At 40.9% G+C, this 18,792-nt stretch overlaps 3 protein-coding genes across 5 annotated transcripts; 2 read left to right on the forward strand and 1 right to left on the reverse strand.

Moving 5' to 3' along the window:
• Positions 1–717: 717 nt before the first annotated feature.
• On the reverse strand, positions 718–3,337 carry znf511 (zinc finger protein 511). Of its 2 annotated transcripts, none has more exons than XM_083987881.1 (6): positions 3,148–3,337; positions 2,965–3,045; positions 2,223–2,424; positions 2,015–2,139; positions 1,177–1,446; positions 718–854 (listed from the first exon to the last, which is right to left on the reverse strand). In XM_083987881.1, exons 2-6 carry the CDS (start codon positions 3,042–3,044, stop codon positions 782–784), a joined length of 750 nt encoding a protein of 249 aa, XP_083844007.1. In that variant the 5' UTR covers position 3,045; positions 3,148–3,337; the 3' UTR covers positions 718–781. The 2 variants fall into 2 exon arrangements, with proteins under 2 accessions (XP_083844007.1, XP_083844006.1); XM_083987880.1 differs by having other exon boundaries at positions 2,972–3,045; positions 3,148–3,322.
• A 1,029-nt stretch (positions 3,338–4,366) lies between these two features.
• adam8a (ADAM metallopeptidase domain 8a) lies at positions 4,367–13,303 on the forward strand. 2 transcript variants are annotated; one of them, XM_083988717.1, is made up of 25 exons: positions 4,367–4,428; positions 4,537–4,646; positions 4,812–4,885; positions 4,994–5,072; positions 5,957–6,033; positions 6,437–6,668; positions 7,093–7,170; positions 7,269–7,337; positions 8,011–8,180; positions 8,572–8,653; positions 8,773–8,915; positions 9,018–9,195; positions 9,375–9,464; positions 9,627–9,822; positions 9,919–10,000; positions 10,098–10,275; positions 10,363–10,449; positions 10,537–10,621; positions 11,003–11,114; positions 11,251–11,449; positions 11,644–11,676; positions 11,775–11,831; positions 11,928–11,981; positions 12,069–12,158; positions 12,489–13,303. In XM_083988717.1, the coding sequence occupies exons 1-25, from the start codon at positions 4,383–4,385 to the stop codon at positions 12,531–12,533; spliced, it is 2,646 nt and encodes an 881-aa protein (XP_083844843.1). In that variant the 5' UTR covers positions 4,367–4,382; the 3' UTR covers positions 12,534–13,303. The 2 variants fall into 2 exon arrangements, with proteins under 2 accessions (XP_083844843.1, XP_083844844.1); XM_083988718.1 differs by having other exon boundaries at positions 11,931–11,981.
• Positions 13,304–13,554: 251 nt separating this feature from the next.
• spef1 (sperm flagellar 1) lies at positions 13,555–17,255 on the forward strand (the record flags this gene model as incomplete). The annotated part of the gene is made up of 7 exons (XM_083987559.1): positions 13,555–13,663; positions 13,866–13,977; positions 14,765–14,903; positions 15,063–15,108; positions 16,188–16,269; positions 16,358–16,463; positions 17,142–17,255. 7 exons carry the CDS (start codon positions 13,555–13,557, stop codon positions 17,253–17,255), a joined length of 708 nt encoding a protein of 235 aa, XP_083843685.1.
• Positions 17,256–18,792: the final 1,537 nt, after the last annotated feature.

The following is an 18,792-nucleotide window of genomic DNA, read 5'->3' on the forward strand; positions in this document are numbered from 1 at the left end:
GCTGAAGGTGGAAAAATAAATGTTACCAGACGAGTTTGACTTTCGCATTGTAGGCTACCTACAATTCAGAAGCAATCTCACACATCAGTCATTTAACAAAAAAATACTCAAATTGGGTCAAACTTATATTAATATAATAGCCATAAAAAATACAAATTAGGTCTAAAATAAATCTGCGTTGTTTTTTGTTTTACATTACCTCAAATGAACTTTTTTGCACAAATGTTCAAAGAGCTCTTAAAAATCCAAGACCAGTTTCATTACAAAGTGTAAATAAAAGTCATCAACTATTTTTGCAAACACTCCAAAATGCTAAACAGGACTGATAGACTCACATCAGTCATTAATGTACAGTATATTTTATATTTGATGGGTGAGAACTTGTTTTGTACAATTATTAAAATCTCTTGTGTAAATTCTGTCATTCCTCTCATTTTTCTCCTCATGAAAACGTCCCTGTAAAACAGTGATTCAAGCACAACCATGAGTTGCACTGCAGCTTTCTTTTGAACAGCAATTGCATTTTGATTTTATTCAGCCTCTAGTATAACAGACAACTGCTGGATGTAACCTCACACAGGAGCAAGAAGAGGAGCCTTGTAGCAAGAAAAGGGATTCTTCTCTATCAACAAAAAAAATGCTAATGCATGACATGTTTTCTTTCTGCAAAAGCCTTTAATTTTTTAAGTTAAAAGACACATGTGACAGCAAGTATATTACAAGTCAAGGGCACTGAGTATACATTTTAAAAACGACAAACAGAAGGCGCAGTCCTGTGGTTTCATTTCCTCCTTCCCCGCCGTCCTCTGAAGCCTCGGACAGAGCCTTGGCCGAAGCACACTGTTGTGGGGACCCTGAAAGAAAAGAGCACGGCTGTTGTTTTCATAGTTTTCATAGGAAAACTATGGTGAATATCAACACAACACACATGTAATTTAATAATATAATATTAACCTACACATACACATAATACACCTGTCAGAAAGATCCCTTCCTACAGTTTTCTCTACACTGCTACAGTTTGCCAGACAAAAATTGGACAATTTTAACATTAACAACACTGATATCTTATCTAATGGTTAAAAGCTTGCCTTAAATTCATAGGATGAACCTAAAAACACAATGAAGTTTTTGTACTGAACTCCCTGGTACACTTGATAAAATGTAAAGACTGACCTGTAGGAGAATCGAGGTTTCACAGTTGTGGTGCTTGCAGACTCGTTGCTGTGAGCTGCAGCTGAAAGACGTGCATGCTCCCCAGAAGAGATGGGCTCGGCAGTGTGCGCAGCCGCTTCCCCAGACACATGTGTTTCCATGGACTCCCCTTGCTCAGTTTGGTCAGACAACACATCACACATAACCTCACACACACCCTCAGACTCACACACATCATCTACTACCTCCATGGCTGAGTCTTTCTGCTGCGGTTTCTTAATCTCTCTGGTTCTGTTAACACAAAATAGATAATGCTATGTTTACACATATAAGAAATATATAATTATTTAACAACTTTATAGCATCTGTTTTTGCATATTCTATGTTAAACAGTTTTCTTGTCTGTATACAACATCTATTGCACGTCTGCCCGTCCTGGGGGAGGGATCCCTCCTCTGTTGCTCACCCTGAGTTCAAATTTTCCCCTGTTAAAAGGGTTTTCTAAGGGCAGAGGATGTTATTATGATGCTACGTAAAGCCCTTTGAGACAAACTGTTAATAAAATTGACTTGCCTTGCCTTGTTTTACTTTTTTTTTTGCACCAAAACAATAATAAAAAAAAACATTTACAACAACTTTCAAGTGTACAGTGTGGAGTTCTTAAAGAAAACACCCACTGGTTTTTAATACCCTATAGCAAGGAGAATCTGTCAATATGAAATATGTCAAAAATGTTCATTTCAGATGCATAAATTCTTACTATTCTTATTTTAACCTCTAAACTGAGTCGTTCAAAGTAACAGTTCTACTGATGTTTTGCTGCCATCTAGTGGACAAAATATGGAAGGTGGCGACTTACCCTCTGTCCTTTTTGGGTTTGTCGAATCTGAAGTCTGGAGGATATTTGTGAACTCTTATTAGATGGTCTTTCCTGTGTTTACTTGTCCTGAACTTCTGTCCACAGCCTTCCACCAAACACTGGTACTGAACAATGTGAAGGAAGAGCTCTTCAAACAATGTTCAAAAATATGTAACTATAATTATGTATTTTCTTTGCTTTGGCTTACCATGTCCTGCCTCTGGGCGAGGATAGTGAAGAGAGAGTCGTGCCACTCCTGAATGTGAATGTCCAGGAGCCGGGCACTTGGCAGGGAGCGACGGCAGGAGCAGCAAACATGTCTGTGCAGGGAGTTGTAGTGGTGTTCGTACTCCTCCAGCGTACTGAAGACAGCACTGCAGCCAGAGATGTGACAGGCAAACTCTGACACACTGTGAACACAAGATGTGGAGGAAGGTGATTAACAGCCCAAGCAGCACTGACACTGTAATAAGCTACAGTTAAAAAGGGGGTCGGCTAATACCAAGGATTTATCATTAATGAATTTTATTTGGTTTAGTTTATTTTTTATTTCTTACTTTCAAAAAAGGTTTGCTGATTTTTGTGTTTCCACATGCTAATTTCCCTCAACCAAATGACCCTATATAAACTAACCATTGTTATCTGTAGCCTATCTTGTCAATCGTTCTCAATTGATCGACTAACTTCATAGTTTGGTCCACAGTGATAAAATACATTTCAAGGTGATTTATCAAACCAACAGTCCAACTTCTTAAAGATACTTAATCATAGGTTATATATATTTTTTGCATTGAAAGACGGCTGAACACTACGAAGCTTTTTGCTTTACAAATATCTCTAATGACTATTCGATTAACAAAATAGTCTATAAACAACTCTTTTCACCTGCTACAGTGTAAATAAAGATTTGTTTGCTCCTTCTTAACACAATGTAGGCCAACCACAATCACCTCATACCTGGGGCTTGGCTTGTCGTCTCCTCCCGAAGCGTACAGGTCCTGCAGATACATGTGTCTGTGAACGTCTCCATCCTGCAAACAGCGTCCACGGGCAGTAGCTACGTTAGTCTGGTTGCTATGGTTAGCCGGTTGCTATGGTTGACTTGACGGGCCAGTTCGTTGTCGCTACGTTACCTCAAACAGCTCGTGGTCCTTGTGCAGGTGCACGAGCTGTGGCGTGAAGCTGAACGGGAGCTCACTCTGCTTCAGCTCCGGCTCCTCCGTGTTTCCTGGCAGATACTTCACCTGCACAGACGCCGTCATACTCATACTCCGTCCGCCGAAAGAAGAAGAGCAACTGTCGTGAAGGAGTTTTATGTTTTGGTTGCAATTGTCGCGGAATGATAACGTCATTTCTTCGTTTTAGGCGGGTGTTCCATGCTGCATTCACGTAATGTCAGGTAACGTCTGGATTTTTCCCGCCTCACTTTCCTGCCATGTTCAATTGCTCTTGTCTGATATATAAATATGATATAATGAAAGTTTTGCCCTTGTTGCCCCATAAGGGCTTTCTAAGGGCAACTAGGGACATTGTGGTCTTGCCCACAGCGGCTCCACACCGGCCTGAAATGGGTACATTTGTTTGGCAGCCCTGTATCAAAATATTAACATTTATTCAGCCCACATTTTGCCTGCATCGTGAATATTTATTATGACACTCATAATCACAGTATCACAAACAATCACATTTTTTGTGTGAGGTTTTAATGACATTTGGAGATAATTAAACACTATTTTTTCCTATGACAAGACAGGACAACAAAGGCAACACATGAAAATTAAAATGTATGAAAACATTGACGCCATTTGGCCAGTAGATGGCCCCAAAGGCCACTAAGAGGCCTCACAGGGTCACAGCTTTTTGCTCAGCTCAGTGACCATGTGTACAGCATACTTTGTGAATGAAAGAGGGGAATTCCCGTTATAATTTATTTATCATTTTTTATCACCTCAATAAAATATGCTGACACACGTACAACCTAGTTTACATTGTTATGGAAATGTAGGCCTATATGTGTGCTGTTGGTGGTAGGCTAATTGGCTGAATATATTAGACCCTTCCCACGTGTGGGAAGAAAAAAGTTGGGTTGCGTCTCGAAGTGGTTTCAATTTAGGCTCGTGACCTGTGAGAGTATTTTCAATAAAGTGCGGAATGTAACTTGATGTTTTGCTCTTCCAGGAACTGAAAAAAAAATCATGTTGGTTTTGTAAAAGCAACGTTGAACTTCTTACAGTGACTCATGTTGTGTCAGGCAGCCTGAGATTGTTCAGGATATTACACGGCGGAGGGGCGGAGAGATGAGGAGCTGGAGAGCTACTTACCTCAGTCTGCGAGCCACACAATGACAGTGTCCGTCCGATAGAGCAACATGCTACATACTGGATATTTAATAGGGATTTTACTCTCCTCATGGGGTAAAGGCTAATTTTTTCTTTCTTTCTTTCTTTCTTTCTTTCTTTCTTTCTTCCTTTCTTTCTTTCTTTCTTCTTTTTCTTGTCTCATGTAAATGTCCCTACTTGCAGGAATACTGGTGGACAGTGTAGGGACTCTACCTCATGTGATGAAGTACCAAACAGTGATACCTCAAAGACTGAAGGATTCATCTCTCATCAATGATGCAGCTACACATCAGGTAAAACACACACACACACTTTAGATACTTAGCAGTTTATTTTTTGTGTTTTATTTCTTGAAGGAAATATTAAAGTCTCTTCTTTGTCTGTGTGTGTGTGTGTGTGTGTGTGTGTGTGTGTGTGTGTGTGTGTGTGTGTGTGTGTGTGTGTGTGTGTGTGTGTAGACATACCCTGATGTACTCCAGTACTCTTTGGCGATTGCTGGGGAAAATTACACTCTGCACCTAGAGAGGAACAAGTAAGATTTTTTTTATGTGCAGTGCAGGTTTATGTATCTACATATTGTGTTTTATGTCTTTATCTATCTATATGATTGTCATTGAAAAAAAAAATCTGTTCCTTTCAGAAATCTTATCGGGAATAACTTTTCTGTGACACACTATTCTGAGCAGGGCACCCAGATCACAACTACTCCAGATCTTGGGGTATGTACCTTTTGAATTCTTTCTGCACAATTTCACGAACATTAACATATTCTCTGTACTCATGATCAGCCTCCAATATAATGGGTTATATCATGTCTATTAGAAACAGACATGTATCACTTAAATTTAATCATAACCCTTTTTCTGAGTGTGTTATTACCAGACCAAATTACCAAAGAATAAATGAATTACCAAAGAACATTACCAACAGTACCAAAGAAGTATCTTTCTTAATAGATAACAGATACGCAACAATTGACTAATTTAAATTAATTAGGCTGCAGGATGTCCTGTTTCAACTGAAAACCCAATGTCTGTGGTTTTGACACACCTTTCTTCCTGTACCTCGCTGAATGCTGAACTGTTAAATGTGAGAAACTGGCTTAGTAATAAACTTCCTCTGAGAAGTTTGATCTCGAGCTGCTGTAACAAGTTTTCTGAAACTCCACAACACAAATACTAATCACACAATTAAATCAATCAATAATTTATTAATATTTCGCAGTTCAGATACCAGTTATCCTCATCCCCATCTTCAGTGCTAAAAACCTGCATGCAATGCGAGTCCCGTGTTCTTATTTCAAAACATGGGAGGTTATCATGAGCCTTTCAGCTTTTGGGTTTCTCAACTATAAAGTTCCTCTTAATGAGTAATGACACCACACACGGCAACACACAGCAATTCCCGAGTCTTAAGAGGAACAGGAATTGACATATAAGGTCAAGACTGTCAATCCCTCTGACCATGACGGACACATATGTGTTCTTTAGATTAGATCACATTTCTGCTCTGAGCTTGAGACATTTGGCTGATTAATGAAAAGCAAAGTGTTAGTGTGAAATCTCTCCTCTGATGACCTGGTAAATGATGGACGTCTGTTCAGGTTCACTGCTACTACCATGGACACATTGTGGGAGTGGAGGACTCGTCTGCCAGCGTGAGCCTGTGCTCTGGAATAGAGTGAGTAATGCTGGATGCAAATGTATTTCATCCTGTATCTCTAATTACAAAAAGGTTATTGTCTCCCCAAATAGAGTGTCAAATCAAATTAAACCCATGACCGTTTGGGACTGTAAGTGCCCTTCTGTGACTCATGACCTGCGTGTCCAATCCAGAGAGACAGTCAGTTCCACCATTCGCTCCAACATGCAGATCATTAATGCTGCATGTAGTGCTGAAAACAAGTTGCGCATATTTCTTTGATTAAAGCCTCTCTTCCGTTTGTCATTAAAAGGTGTGGAAAGTAAAAGCATTATAAACAAAGGCTGTTTTTATGATGCTAAAGTGAGATATGTTTTGATATGTTTTGAGTCGAGGTGTTTGCTTCTGTCCCATCTCATGTTCCTCATGTGTTGCACTGCAGGGGGTTTGTGCTTCTCCAGGACCAGATGTACCTTATTGAACCTCTGGCCGGTGCTGACGGGGGACAGCGGGATGACGGGCAGAGCTCAGGGGCTCACAGTGAGGAAGGTCTACATGCTGTTTACAACTACAAACACCTGAGGAGGAAGAGGAGCTCCTGTTCCCATGGAAACACGACCACTTTCTATGATCATGGAGCTCGTCCGTCTGGACTGTTCCAGCTCAGCAGCCTGGTAAAGACGCACAGAGTGGACACAGACATATACACCAGGACTGGAAACCTCAGCTGGTATTTTTGGACTGAAACAGCTGACGTCTAATGTTTCGTGCTGCATTCTTCTTACATTTGACAATTTTATGCAAAGAGAGAAAACACAAACTTACATGCAGTAAAAATCCTGTTTTTCACAAAAGCTCTGTGACTTATCACAATACAAAGTAAAAGAAAATACAGCAACTTTATTATGTTCAGAAACTGTAAGTAAACAAGTGACAGTTATTTTTTAAATATAAAATTGCATATTCAAATAGATGAATCACAATTATTCTCAATCATCATAAAATGCATTTTGTTGCAGCAGAACTACCAAACACCCAAACTCATTGTCTGACACACTCACTCACACACTGACTCCTTACACCTTTTGTGTTTTGCAGAAAACCAGAGCCCAGACGAAAGACCGCAAAGTCAAAGGCAGGACAGTGGAGCTGGTTTTGGTGGTCGACAACACTGAGGTTTGATTTTCTTTATTTCTTTGTCTGTCATACCATTTTGGAATGATGATGTTTTCTATCTTGATTGAATTGCTAATTTAAACAATATTTATTTTTAGTACAAAAAGTTCTATCCTAAGAAGACAATGGAGAGGAGACTGCTTGAAATAGCAAATCATGTGGACAAGGTATGTTTGTTTCTCTGCTCGTCAAGCAGTTAAAACAATATAATATATTTTTGAACTGCAATGAAATTGTCTAATTTTGGGAGGAAATTAGAGCACTCTAAAACTTTAAATGGGTGTAAAAGCTTAATTGTGTAATTTTGTGTAATTTCATCTCCTGGAATCAATAACGCATTCCACCTATTTTTATCAGTCATTCGGTAATTGAGCTTATTTTTATTGGCTACAGCTCAGACTTTCCCACAATGCAGCACAGTCAGCTGTCTGGCACACTGTGAGGGTTCACTTTCACTGTGGATTAAATGCAAGAAATCTCTCCTGATACTATCTGTTCTTCACTTATTGGAATTAGACCAATAAAAAGGAATGAGAAGTTCTCTCACTGTGAAAATCAAACTTTAACTGTGAATCTTCACACCGAAACTGAAAGTTTTCACACATTTCGCACAATCCTCTTCACATGCTCTGATAGAGTGGGGCCAACATGAACAACAGTACTAGACCCAACAGTGGATCCCGGTAACAGCATTATAGATGAGATTATATCACTGGCTCTGCTTTTACCAGTTTAACTCACATTCAAAAATATTGATATGAAGTATTTGTCTGATAAGTCATTCAGTGTTATGGGGATTTCCACTGTCCACTTTGTGATAAAAATCCTGTTCTGTTTCAGCTGTATCGTGCTGTGGGTGTTCGTGTGATGCTGGTCGGTCTAGATATCTGGTCATACAAGGACCAGATAGAAGTCAGCACGAACCCTGAGCTCACCCTTCCTCGCTTCCTCGCGTGGCGGCAGAAGAGTCTGCTGACCAGGATCAAACACGACAATGCACAGTTCATCACGTAAGATGCAGCTGATTTCAACATATTTTAAGTATTTGTTAATCTATTTATTTATTTATTTATTTCTCACAACTCCTTGGAGCAATTAGTTAACATTAATTCACTAATAATAATTGGAAAATTTAGGGGTAGGTAGGCATATGTAAGCTGAACAGCTTCATCCTATACCCTTTTGATCATTCAAAAAAAATAAAAAAAAGTAAATTAATGTATTATAGGCTCCAGCTCATAGCGATATAGAAAACGAATGAATGTATACGTCTGCTTGTATTACTTTGCACATATGATCAAATGAATGAAATGAAATAAAATAAAATTTATAGCTAAAAATAAATTGTTGATCCAATGCTATGAGTTGATTTCTGATAACTTTTATCTCCTCTTCATTTAGAGGTGTGGATTTTGATGGTTCCACAGTTGGCCTAGCAAACACCAATGCAATGTGCACCTCTAAGTCTGGAGCTGTCAATGAGGTAACAATACTTTTTTTTTTTAATTGTTTGAAAAAATACATTATTCATTTTTTTAATTTAATTATCCAAATTTTAATTTCAGTTTAACTCAACTGAACCTTTGTCTACTATAAACACAGGACCATAACACTAAGGCGATAGGAGTGGCATCTACTATTGCACACGAGATGGGTCACAACCTTGGATTGTCCCATGATACTGAAGACTGTGTCTGTGACTCCGTAACATCGAAAAAAGGCTGCATCATGGCTGCGAGTGTTGGGTAAGCAGATTTTCTCACCTGCACAAAAACTCCCTTAAATCTGCTGTTACCCAAAGTAAAGTTAATATTTATCCTCCTTTGTCTTGCTACGTCTTCTTCTAGTACCGAGTACCCGCAGCTGTTCAGCAGCTGCAGTCGGCAGCAGCTCAGTAGGTTCCTGGAGCAGGTGAACCCTACCTGTCTGCTGGACACTCCCTCCACTAATCGCATCTACGGAGGGGCGGTGTGTGGAAACGCCTTCCTGGAGCCTGGAGAGGAGTGTGACTGCGGCACTGTAGAGGTTAACTTAATTGTTTAATTGTTATATTTGGATCCCCATTAGCTGCAGCAAAACTGCAGCTATTCTTCCTGGGGTCCGACATATACATAACTCATGATACATCCCCATATGATCGCACAAACAAAGCAAGCAAATGAGGCTGCATCATAATACTTTCCCTCCCTCTGTCTGCTTTATAGGAATGTAAGAATCTCTGCTGCAACGCCACAACCTGCAAACTCAACCCAGGTGCCCAGTGTGCAGAGGGAGAGTGCTGCCACAACTGCCAAGTAAGTCATACTCGCTATCTCCTCTCTCTAGATGAGTGAAGTCACACTGTTACTAAATGTGTTACCATATTGCTAGACACTGTCTGACTGCACCGTGTGGCTGGTTATGTGTGAGTGTCATCAGTCGGTACATCACCATCTGCGTTTCTCTCCGCTCTGCAGCTGAAACCGACAGGCAGCATCTGCCGGCAAAAGTCAGGAGACTGCGACCTGGCAGAGTACTGCACCGGCTTCTCCGCTTCCTGTCCGACTGATGCCTACACCCAAAACGGCCTGCCCTGCAACTGGGGGAAAGGATACTGCTACAATGGACAGTGTCCTTCGCGACAGGAACACTGCAAGAGACTCTGGGGACCAGGTAAGACACCGGTGAATTACGGTTTAGTTTATTAGAGCCGCTTCGATACATCGAGACTCTTTACATCCGCATTTTGTTTGTTATGATTGTGTTTAGACGCTCAAGTCGCTGCAGATGCTTGTTTCAGCCTGGATTCAAGCTGCAGAACAACACGCTTCAACCCGAGATGTCCAGGCAGGTATGAAATCAAAAGCCAAAACAGCACTATAATAATGTGTTTATCGTTGGGTGTTTATCGTTGGGTTTATTGGGATGATTGTTGGTTTTGGTTCCAGTGATCAATCCTGCGGGACACTTTTCTGCACCGGAGGCTCGGAGTATCCAGTGACATCCATTAAATCCGTTTACCAAGTAAAAGAAGGAACATGCAACAAAGCAACTATAAACCCTGAAGATAACCACCCTGCAGATATAGGCATGGTACCTACTGGCACCAAATGTGGCCACAATATGGTAAGAAACCAAAGAATGAACAAAAAGCACCACGCACTGCAAATTCTGTGCCAGCGTCCTCACTACATCCCTTCTTGTGTCTATCAGGTTTGCTACAATCAACAGTGTCAAGACATCAAAAACATCAAAACATACGGAACAAATGACTGCTCTGCCAAATGCAACAACCACGGGGTAAAAAACATGTTAACCTAACAAACACTTTGTTGCACTGTAGATCTACGAGCCAGCGAAACTGACTGCACGTGTCGTTTCTTTCAGGTCTGTAACCATGAGGGTAAGTGCCACTGCCACCCTGGCTGGGCCTCCCCTTACTGTGATGTGCAGCAGTCAGAGTTGCCCGAAGGTATTGTTCACATTATGCTCGTCTGCCGTCACATGCACATGTAAAAACTGATAGTCACTGATGTATGTGCCTCTTTGTATCCTTGACCTTTTATGACCACATGACTGTTTGTGTCTCATCCTCCAATGCTCTGTTTGGCATCAAGATTTAGCTATTGGGATAGATCTCTCATGGATGCCCGGACAGTTGTGCTCTGTTTGAATGAACACAAACACACAGTGATTTGATGGAATTCCCCTCTTAGTCTGTACAAATGCAGTAATGACGTTACAGTGAATTTTTGTTGCCTTGAGCAGGTGACGTCTGCTATTATACGCTCATCCTGGGGCAATAAAAGAATATTGTGCTAATCAATATGTTTTTGTGTGTGTGTGTGTACAGGGACAAATGTGGTGAATTTAATTGTGGGATTGGCGACTGGCTTTCTTCTACTGTCTACCGTGATAATTGGGTCTTTGATGTGCTGCATCAGAAAAAAGCGACCTGTTAAGAGGTACAGTACAGAATAAAAAGTTATTCCTGTCTTCCATGCACTCTCTGTTAAATCACTTCTGCGTGAACATAATGTTTGCTCTGTTTTTATCTCGTCTATATTTTACTTCAGCGTCTGTGTGTGTATTTCTTTACAGATGCTTCAAGTCTGCTTCGGGACAAACCAACCCATTGTTTCGGTCGAGCAGTACCCGAGGCAGCCCTCGTCTTGGGACCACACACATCAGCCAGCCGACGTTTGTGGAGTCTTCGGCCACTCAAGCCTGTAAACCTCTGTTCTCCGCTACAGCCGGACCACATACTGAAGCACCGAGGCCCAGCAGAGCAGCTCCACAGGTGAGCCGCTGCAGTATATTCATCTAATAGCCTCAGGCAGCACCACAGAGCAGAAATACATTGACACTAACTCTGTGTGTGTCAGCCTTTGATCTTTTCATCTACATATTTCCATTTGAGGCAGAGAGTTATGGTTAAAAGACCAAAATAATCATCCTTTTCCTTTTACTCATCTCTCTTTTTGTCCCTCACAGCCACCTAAGAAAGTGCCGGCTGTCCCTCAGCAGGTAACCTACCTTACTATAAATTAATCCTCATGTAAAACTGACCTCATAGTCCAGGTTTCAATTGTATTTAACCACTAAATACATTTTTTTTTATTCAGGCTGTAAAGCCGTTCCTGCAGCCACCAAATATTTCAAGCAAGCCAACCTATACCGAGGTAAAACTTCACACAGAAAATCACATTATTTCTTATTTGATTTTTAAGACACTTTATGATTGTTTGGGTATAATGTTTTTGGTCTTTTCTTGTCAGCAGGCTAAGCCTTCACCTCCATCCAGACCTCTGCCACCACTTGCAACAAAACCAGTGAGTGACATTACCCGCTGTTTTTATATGTTTACATTCATAACTTGGTCCTGTCGTCGCCTCTTACTTGAAATCTGCTTTTCTAAGATCACGAAGTCGAAGCCTCAGACGCCTCCGATGCCTCCAGTGAAGCCGAAGCCCTCCGCAGCCCCGTCTCCACTGACACACACTCAGCTGGTATGTATGCAGACACAAAGCCAGAGTCAGCCAGACCTTCCTAAATCCATGGCATTCAGACATTCTTAATGTTGTTCAAGGCATTCACATTTATAAAGAGGTCTGTGGTTTCGGGCATTGTCCCAACATAACAGTGTAATGAATAAGCAGTGGCTCACTGTTTGTGAGTTATTAAGCACAACCCTCTCCCCGGCCACCACTGAGCAGTCAAGAGACACAGGCTGGAATAATCATCGACATTCAAAATTGAGTTTTGGAGAAATAAAATTGCAGCTGCGCCGGGAGAAGCTCATCTAAACTGTGTGTATTAACAGTGTTTGTTTTCTCTAGCTTGCAGGGAGAGTTGCCCTGATGCCCCCCAGCAGGCCCAGATGACAGAGATCATGATTAAGCGTGGCGTGAACACTGAGATCCTCTGACTGAGGACGCTGTTTTTGTCCAACCAAGTCGGACCTTGAAGATCCTCTCCGGAGACGCTCGTCTGTTTTTAGGTGGAAACAAGATCCGCCGAAGGATCAGCAACATGAAGCGACAGAGCTTCTTTGTCATTTACGGTCTGCCTGAGGATTAGCGCCGTCTGTGTCTTGCTTATTTGGCCCTCAGTATGTCGATGAAAACCTGAAGCCGTTATTGATAAACTCAACTTCTGTGCTTTATGAATTTACAAATGACAAATGGCTCTTCTGCCATGATGATTTTTTTTATTTTCTTAAGGGAAATGTCATTCTGCCTTGATCCTTGGATATGTGAACACTTAATGAATTGTCTTAATTTAATTGAACTCTTTACTGTTACTACTCCCTCACATGGTTTTGGTACTGATTTTCTAAGAAATAATATTAAGGGATTTTAAAATGTGGCACCAACGTGGGCACTTTACAGTTTTTTGGGATTGAGGGCGTAGGCTACCACAAAGACTTTTTCTTGAACTTCATTTTTTTTGTACTAACCTAATTATGCCCAACTTTGTGGGACTTACTTGTTACATGCAGCTGTTTTGTCTGATGCGTTTGCTGATTGTAATTCTCCAAGGGATTTTATATTGCATTATATGCAGGAGATTGCACACCTTTTAATTGCCTTTCCTTACATTTAGAGTTCTGCCTTGATGTTTCTTGCACACTGAACTGAAAATGTATTTGAATGTTTTTATTTATTGAGTTCTTTTTTTGTATTTGTTTTTTGCTTATAAATGATCAATAAAACTGAATCATGACAGTGATTTTGAGTGTTTCTCTCTGAATGAAATATATAGGATCTGCGTTGCCATGGTAGATAGACGGGTGGGGGTCGCCTAGCAACGGCGTAAACAACCAGTGGGGGCTAACAAGCTAGCTCAGTCCAACAGTTTGGAAAACCATCAAATAGTCTCGAAACCGATGTCTATATAAGAAGAATGGATCGAGAACTAACCGAAGAGGAGCTGCAGGATTTATACGCGTGGATAGACAACATACCACTGTCCCGGCCGAAAAGACACATCACCAGAGACTTCAGCGACGGAGGTAGCTGGTTTAACCTTTGGCTTTTGCTTAGCTGTGCAAAAGAAAGTGGCGAATAAACACTAAAAACCTCGTTTGGCCGCATTTGTCACGCACCATATTCAGCAACAATAATCTGTTTAACAAGTTTTATCAGCTCAAGTGTCTTGTTTGTTTATACATTTTCTTGTGAGCTGACTCTGCCCCTCTGCTGAACCCTCTGCAGTGATGTCTGCTGAGGTTGTGAAACATTTCTTCCCCAAGCTCGTTGACCTGCACAACTACATCCCTGCAAACTCCACACAGCAGAAGCTCGATAACTGGAGCCTCCTCAACAGGCAAGAAACTAACTCCTGTGTATTTATCTATTCAAACTGAATAAGGATTATAGTAATTTATTATCCCTGTTTATTATAATGTGATAGGCCTATAATAAATGCTTCACAACAAATGATGATGTTGTCTACTTGTTATAGATATATGAAATTACATAATAATTAATGCCAATACTACATATTAATGGGAGAAACTGTAATTGATGACAATATCTGTACATTCATAGACACTTACACAGTATACAAAACATATGTTACACATCAAATCAGGTAAATAAAAATTAAAGTGTTGCAAAGATACTTTTAGTGGCTGTGTTATAACCTTGATACAGTCACTACCTATCTTTGCAGAGAAATGCTACCTCTCAGCTGGAAAAACTTTAAATTACACAGTCTGACTTTGTTAATATGTCCACATCCACCCACAACATTTTTACATACAATCCCAACTGATATTTACTAATAGAAATAACAGACATTGCTAAAGGTTTTCGCTTGTCAATAGATTTTTTCCCCCAAAAACACTTAAGTTGAACTCTACTATTGGCCTCTGCATCTGACAGTGAGGACTGGTCCAACACACACACCCTCTTCCTCCTCTTCCTCCTCCTCCTCTGACATGGCGCACAGCCAGCTGCAGATTTATGGAGCATCACTGTAAACGTATTAGCCTCTGTGGTGTTTATCATCACCAAACATCATCACTTAAATCACATTCAAGCTGGAGTTCCTATTGTTTTGTAAATTCAAAACAGCTGTGTGTTTTCTCTCTTTTTTTTTCTGTGGACAGGAAGGTGTTTTCCAAGCTGAACTTTCACGTGCCTGAGGAGACAGTGAAAAAGATTGCACTGAACAATGCAGGAGTGATAGAGCCTGTGCTGACCATCCTACGGGAGAAGATAGACAAGAAACTTGAGCACAACCCACAGGTGTGTAGTGTATATGCATGTGTGCTTAGGAACATACACTCTTGGAGTCACTTTTTGTTTGTTTGAATGCTAACTGCAAAATATAAATTACTTAAGTCCTCCTGGAAAAAGCTTGAAAAATCACAATACTTTGAACTTTTTTTTCTCTTTTGAACTCAGGATCCAGAGTACTTTGACACCAGGACCCACAAGAAACCTCATGCGGGTAGAGATACAGAGATATCATACCATACATATCATACCATAATCTTAAAAACTAACAGGCATGTCTGTTGTCATATGTGACTTCCTAAGAAATACAGTCAACAGAGATAAAGGTTTCATCAGAAGTTGCAAAACTGCAATGACATCTCTACCATCAGCTGGATTACAGAAACAGAACCAGAATTAAAAGGAATGAGATGACTGTGTTTTGACCTCACATCTTGTGTCTGATATATCCATTTTTGGAGTGCATTAGTTGACGCAGCCTGTCTGTAACCCTGACTGAAGCTGCCCACTCCAAAATTTGGCCTTTTTTAGCACAGGAAAGGAAGTGGGTATAATTTTAGAAAGTTTAAAATAGTGTTTTACCCACTCGTCAGCTGATTAACAAGCATAAAATCAGCATATTCCAAGTTTCTGAATGAATTGTCTGGCAAGTGCTGTGAAAGCCGATTCTGCCTCTGTAATGTTAGTTTTCCACATTCTTCCCTGGTTCCTGGCTTCTCCTGCCTGTGCTGACATGGTTGGTGCTTGTTGCCCTGCTAACAGCTCTCAGTTAACCTTAATCTTTCCCAGAGATAGCGGTGACCACACACAGACAGACACAGACGTAGCTACATTCGACAACAGTCAGAGAGAGGACTGATTAGAGTGCCACAAACTTTTTAGGGAGCGGATCGGTGACAGGTTCCTCTTCCGTTTCCCACACCTAATCTGTCCCTGGAACTATCCTGTAAGCTGACTTCAGACCAGCACCTCCTCCCTCTGCTCTTTCCTCTGCCATCTGCACCTCCTCCACAATCAGACACACAGCTCAGACCAGGTCCTCATATCAGCTCCCAGCATCACCAGATGGCCTTTATCTCTGGCCTGAGCTCAGCACTACTGGACTTAAAGGCCTCCTAATTTTTTTTCTTTCTTCGTCTAATAATCCAACCTCCCTGTGCCTGTGTCTTCTGCTTGTGGTCATCAAATATCTGCCTCCTATCCTCCTTTGGTTTTTTAAGTTTCCTACAATGGCATATTTTTCAGTCACGTCACAGTGGGAGAAATGTTATATTTTGGTTTTGCTGTCTCCAGATATTCAACAGACAGAGGCAAAACTCCTGGCTCAGCTGGCAGAGGAAGACATGAAACATGAAAACAGCAGACCGAAAAATGGGTATGACTAGATGCTAAGAAAAAATATTTTCAATTAAATGAATCAGCAGTGGAGTTTATGGTGGTAATCGTGTGTCTTGTTTATTTAGTAAACTGCAGAACCCTCTGCAGACTTACGCAGACATGGACCCGACTTTACGAGCAATCCTGCAGGAAAAAGAGAAAGCTGTCATGGCTTTGCAGGAGACTGTGGAGGTACACACACACACACACACACACACACACACACACACACACACTGCTGACTGGTAGAACATCTGCAAACAAAATCATTTTCCATTTTGATGTCATGCAGGGGGGGAGTTTTGTTATAAAGTCATACCACCTGTGGTGTTGTTACAGATGTGTGTGTGTGTGTGTCACAAAGAGGAAGAGAGAGAGAGAGAGAGATTCTGGTGTGTGTGTGTGTGTGTGCGTGTGTGTGCGTGTGTGTGTGTGTGTATGTGTGTGTGTGTGTGTGTGTGTGTTTGTGTGTGATACATATGCGTCATAAGCTGTGTCAGCAGTGGTCAATGAGTCAGTATCTGCTCAGCGGATATAATGCTTTTTTTTGCTTTCCCATCTGTGGTCACATCTGCACATTGAGGAAAACAAAAAAAGTGACACAGATTCACAATACCTTAAGTTTTCATCAGTGAGATAAGTCACAGTCACTTTGCATCCTGTGTGTGTCTGTGTGTGTGTGTGCTCTGTTTTGCTACGTCTTTGGGACTTTTTCTTCAGTATAAACAGATCTTGTCAGGACCAGAGTCATTTCTGATGTTCTGGTTACTGTAGGGCTAAGGTGTGAGGTGAGGTCAGGTTATAGGTAAGGTTATTATGAAGTCAATGCACTGCAAACTTGTGTGTTTGTTTCTGTGTGTGTGTGTGCAGATCTTGCAGATGAAAGTCAACCGATTAGAGCATCTGGTTCACTTGAAGGACATACGTATTGAAGATCTGACGCGGCATCTGGAGACGTACAGAGCCCAAGGCAACACATACTGACGTCAACAACGCAAACACCAACAACACATTACGCACAATCACATGCAGAGGATTTGTTATAGTGGATCGGATCGTATAACCCCGGAACATAAACTCTTTGTCAAGACAAATAATTATTGTCCTACCAGCTAAAATGCAGCACATTTTGTTGAAATGCAGTTTACCAACCTCGTCTTAGTGTGTTTTGTGATACGTGCATGTTTCAACAAATTTAATATTCAGGTGAACAGGATTTCTCATTAAACAAATGATCTGCTTCTGTGTGAGGTGTGTGTGCAGAGTGTGTTTCTCAGTGTGTTCGCAATGGATCTGCTGCCACTGTGCCTTTACAATGCCTGTAACGTCCGACTGACAAGTGCTCAATAAACCAACTCGCAACTCAAACACTTCAAACTGTCTTTTTCAAAGATGAGCAGAGTGGAGCAGATAAGAAATTAACTTTAACGTCCGCAGGCGAGAACTTAATGACATGCAGTGTTAGGTGCGTGCGTCTCACTTCCTCTGAAGTCTGAAATGACATCAGTCAATTTCTTTGAAACTGCTCTTCCTGTTTAATCCTGAAGTATGATTTAATTTTTTCACAAATGTAGCAATGCACTGCTGACACAAGTCACATCACATCCTGTTGTGTGTGCATCGATAGGTAACGTTTTCTTCATGTTCTGAAGAATTGATCATTGCCAGTTTTTAGGGAGATTGCTCTCTATTGTCACACAACCATTAAGACCTGTGAGTTTGTTTGTGTGTGTGTGTGTGTGTGTGTGTTTGTGTTTCCTTGTGTGGCGTCTGATCCCACCCCCCACCACTGTTGGTGTACAATGACAGGAGACAGACGTCCTGCTGAGCTTTATCAGGAGCAGCTGATCTTCTCCAGCTGCCTGCTGCTGTGACTGAGTTCTGTGGTACTGATCACTTTGATATCACCTAATCAATCACAATTATCAAGCTTGAACCAATATAATAGAGATACACATCATTTTAATTTCAGTACTTGAACATATTTTGCCAATCACACATTTGATCTATGTATTTGTTCCACACAACTTCTTTTTTTTAACCCAAAGTTGGAGTAAGAAGGAAAACATCCTGTGAAAACACTGACTCCTACAGTTCCCATAATGCAATTCTGTGATGTCGCAGTCTAAATATAAATCACTGATTTTGTTAGAATTTCAACTTTTTTTTTCCAACTTTTTCTAGAAGGTTTAGTAAAGGTATAGAAAACCAACAGACCCAACAGGCATGACGTGCATGCTGCTGATTCCGTGAAACTGAATCATTTACTGAAAGGGGCGTGTTCAAAAAAATAGCAGTGCCAGGTTCAATTATTGAGGTCATTGATTATGTGAAAAAAAATAGGTGTTAAACAGGTGGCCCTTATTCAAGGATCAAGGCAACTGATGCTGCATATGCTGGCTGTGCATTTGTCCTTGAAAAACAGAGTAAAATGGGTTGTTCAAGACACTGTTAAGAAGAAGAGCATTCTTTGATTAAGAAATTAATAAAAAAAAGGGGAAAACCTATAAAGAAGTGCAGA

This window comes from Trachurus trachurus (assembly GCF_905171665.1).
Source record: "Trachurus trachurus genome assembly, chromosome: 15".
Taxonomy (NCBI): domain Eukaryota; kingdom Metazoa; phylum Chordata; class Actinopteri; order Carangiformes; family Carangidae; genus Trachurus; species Trachurus trachurus.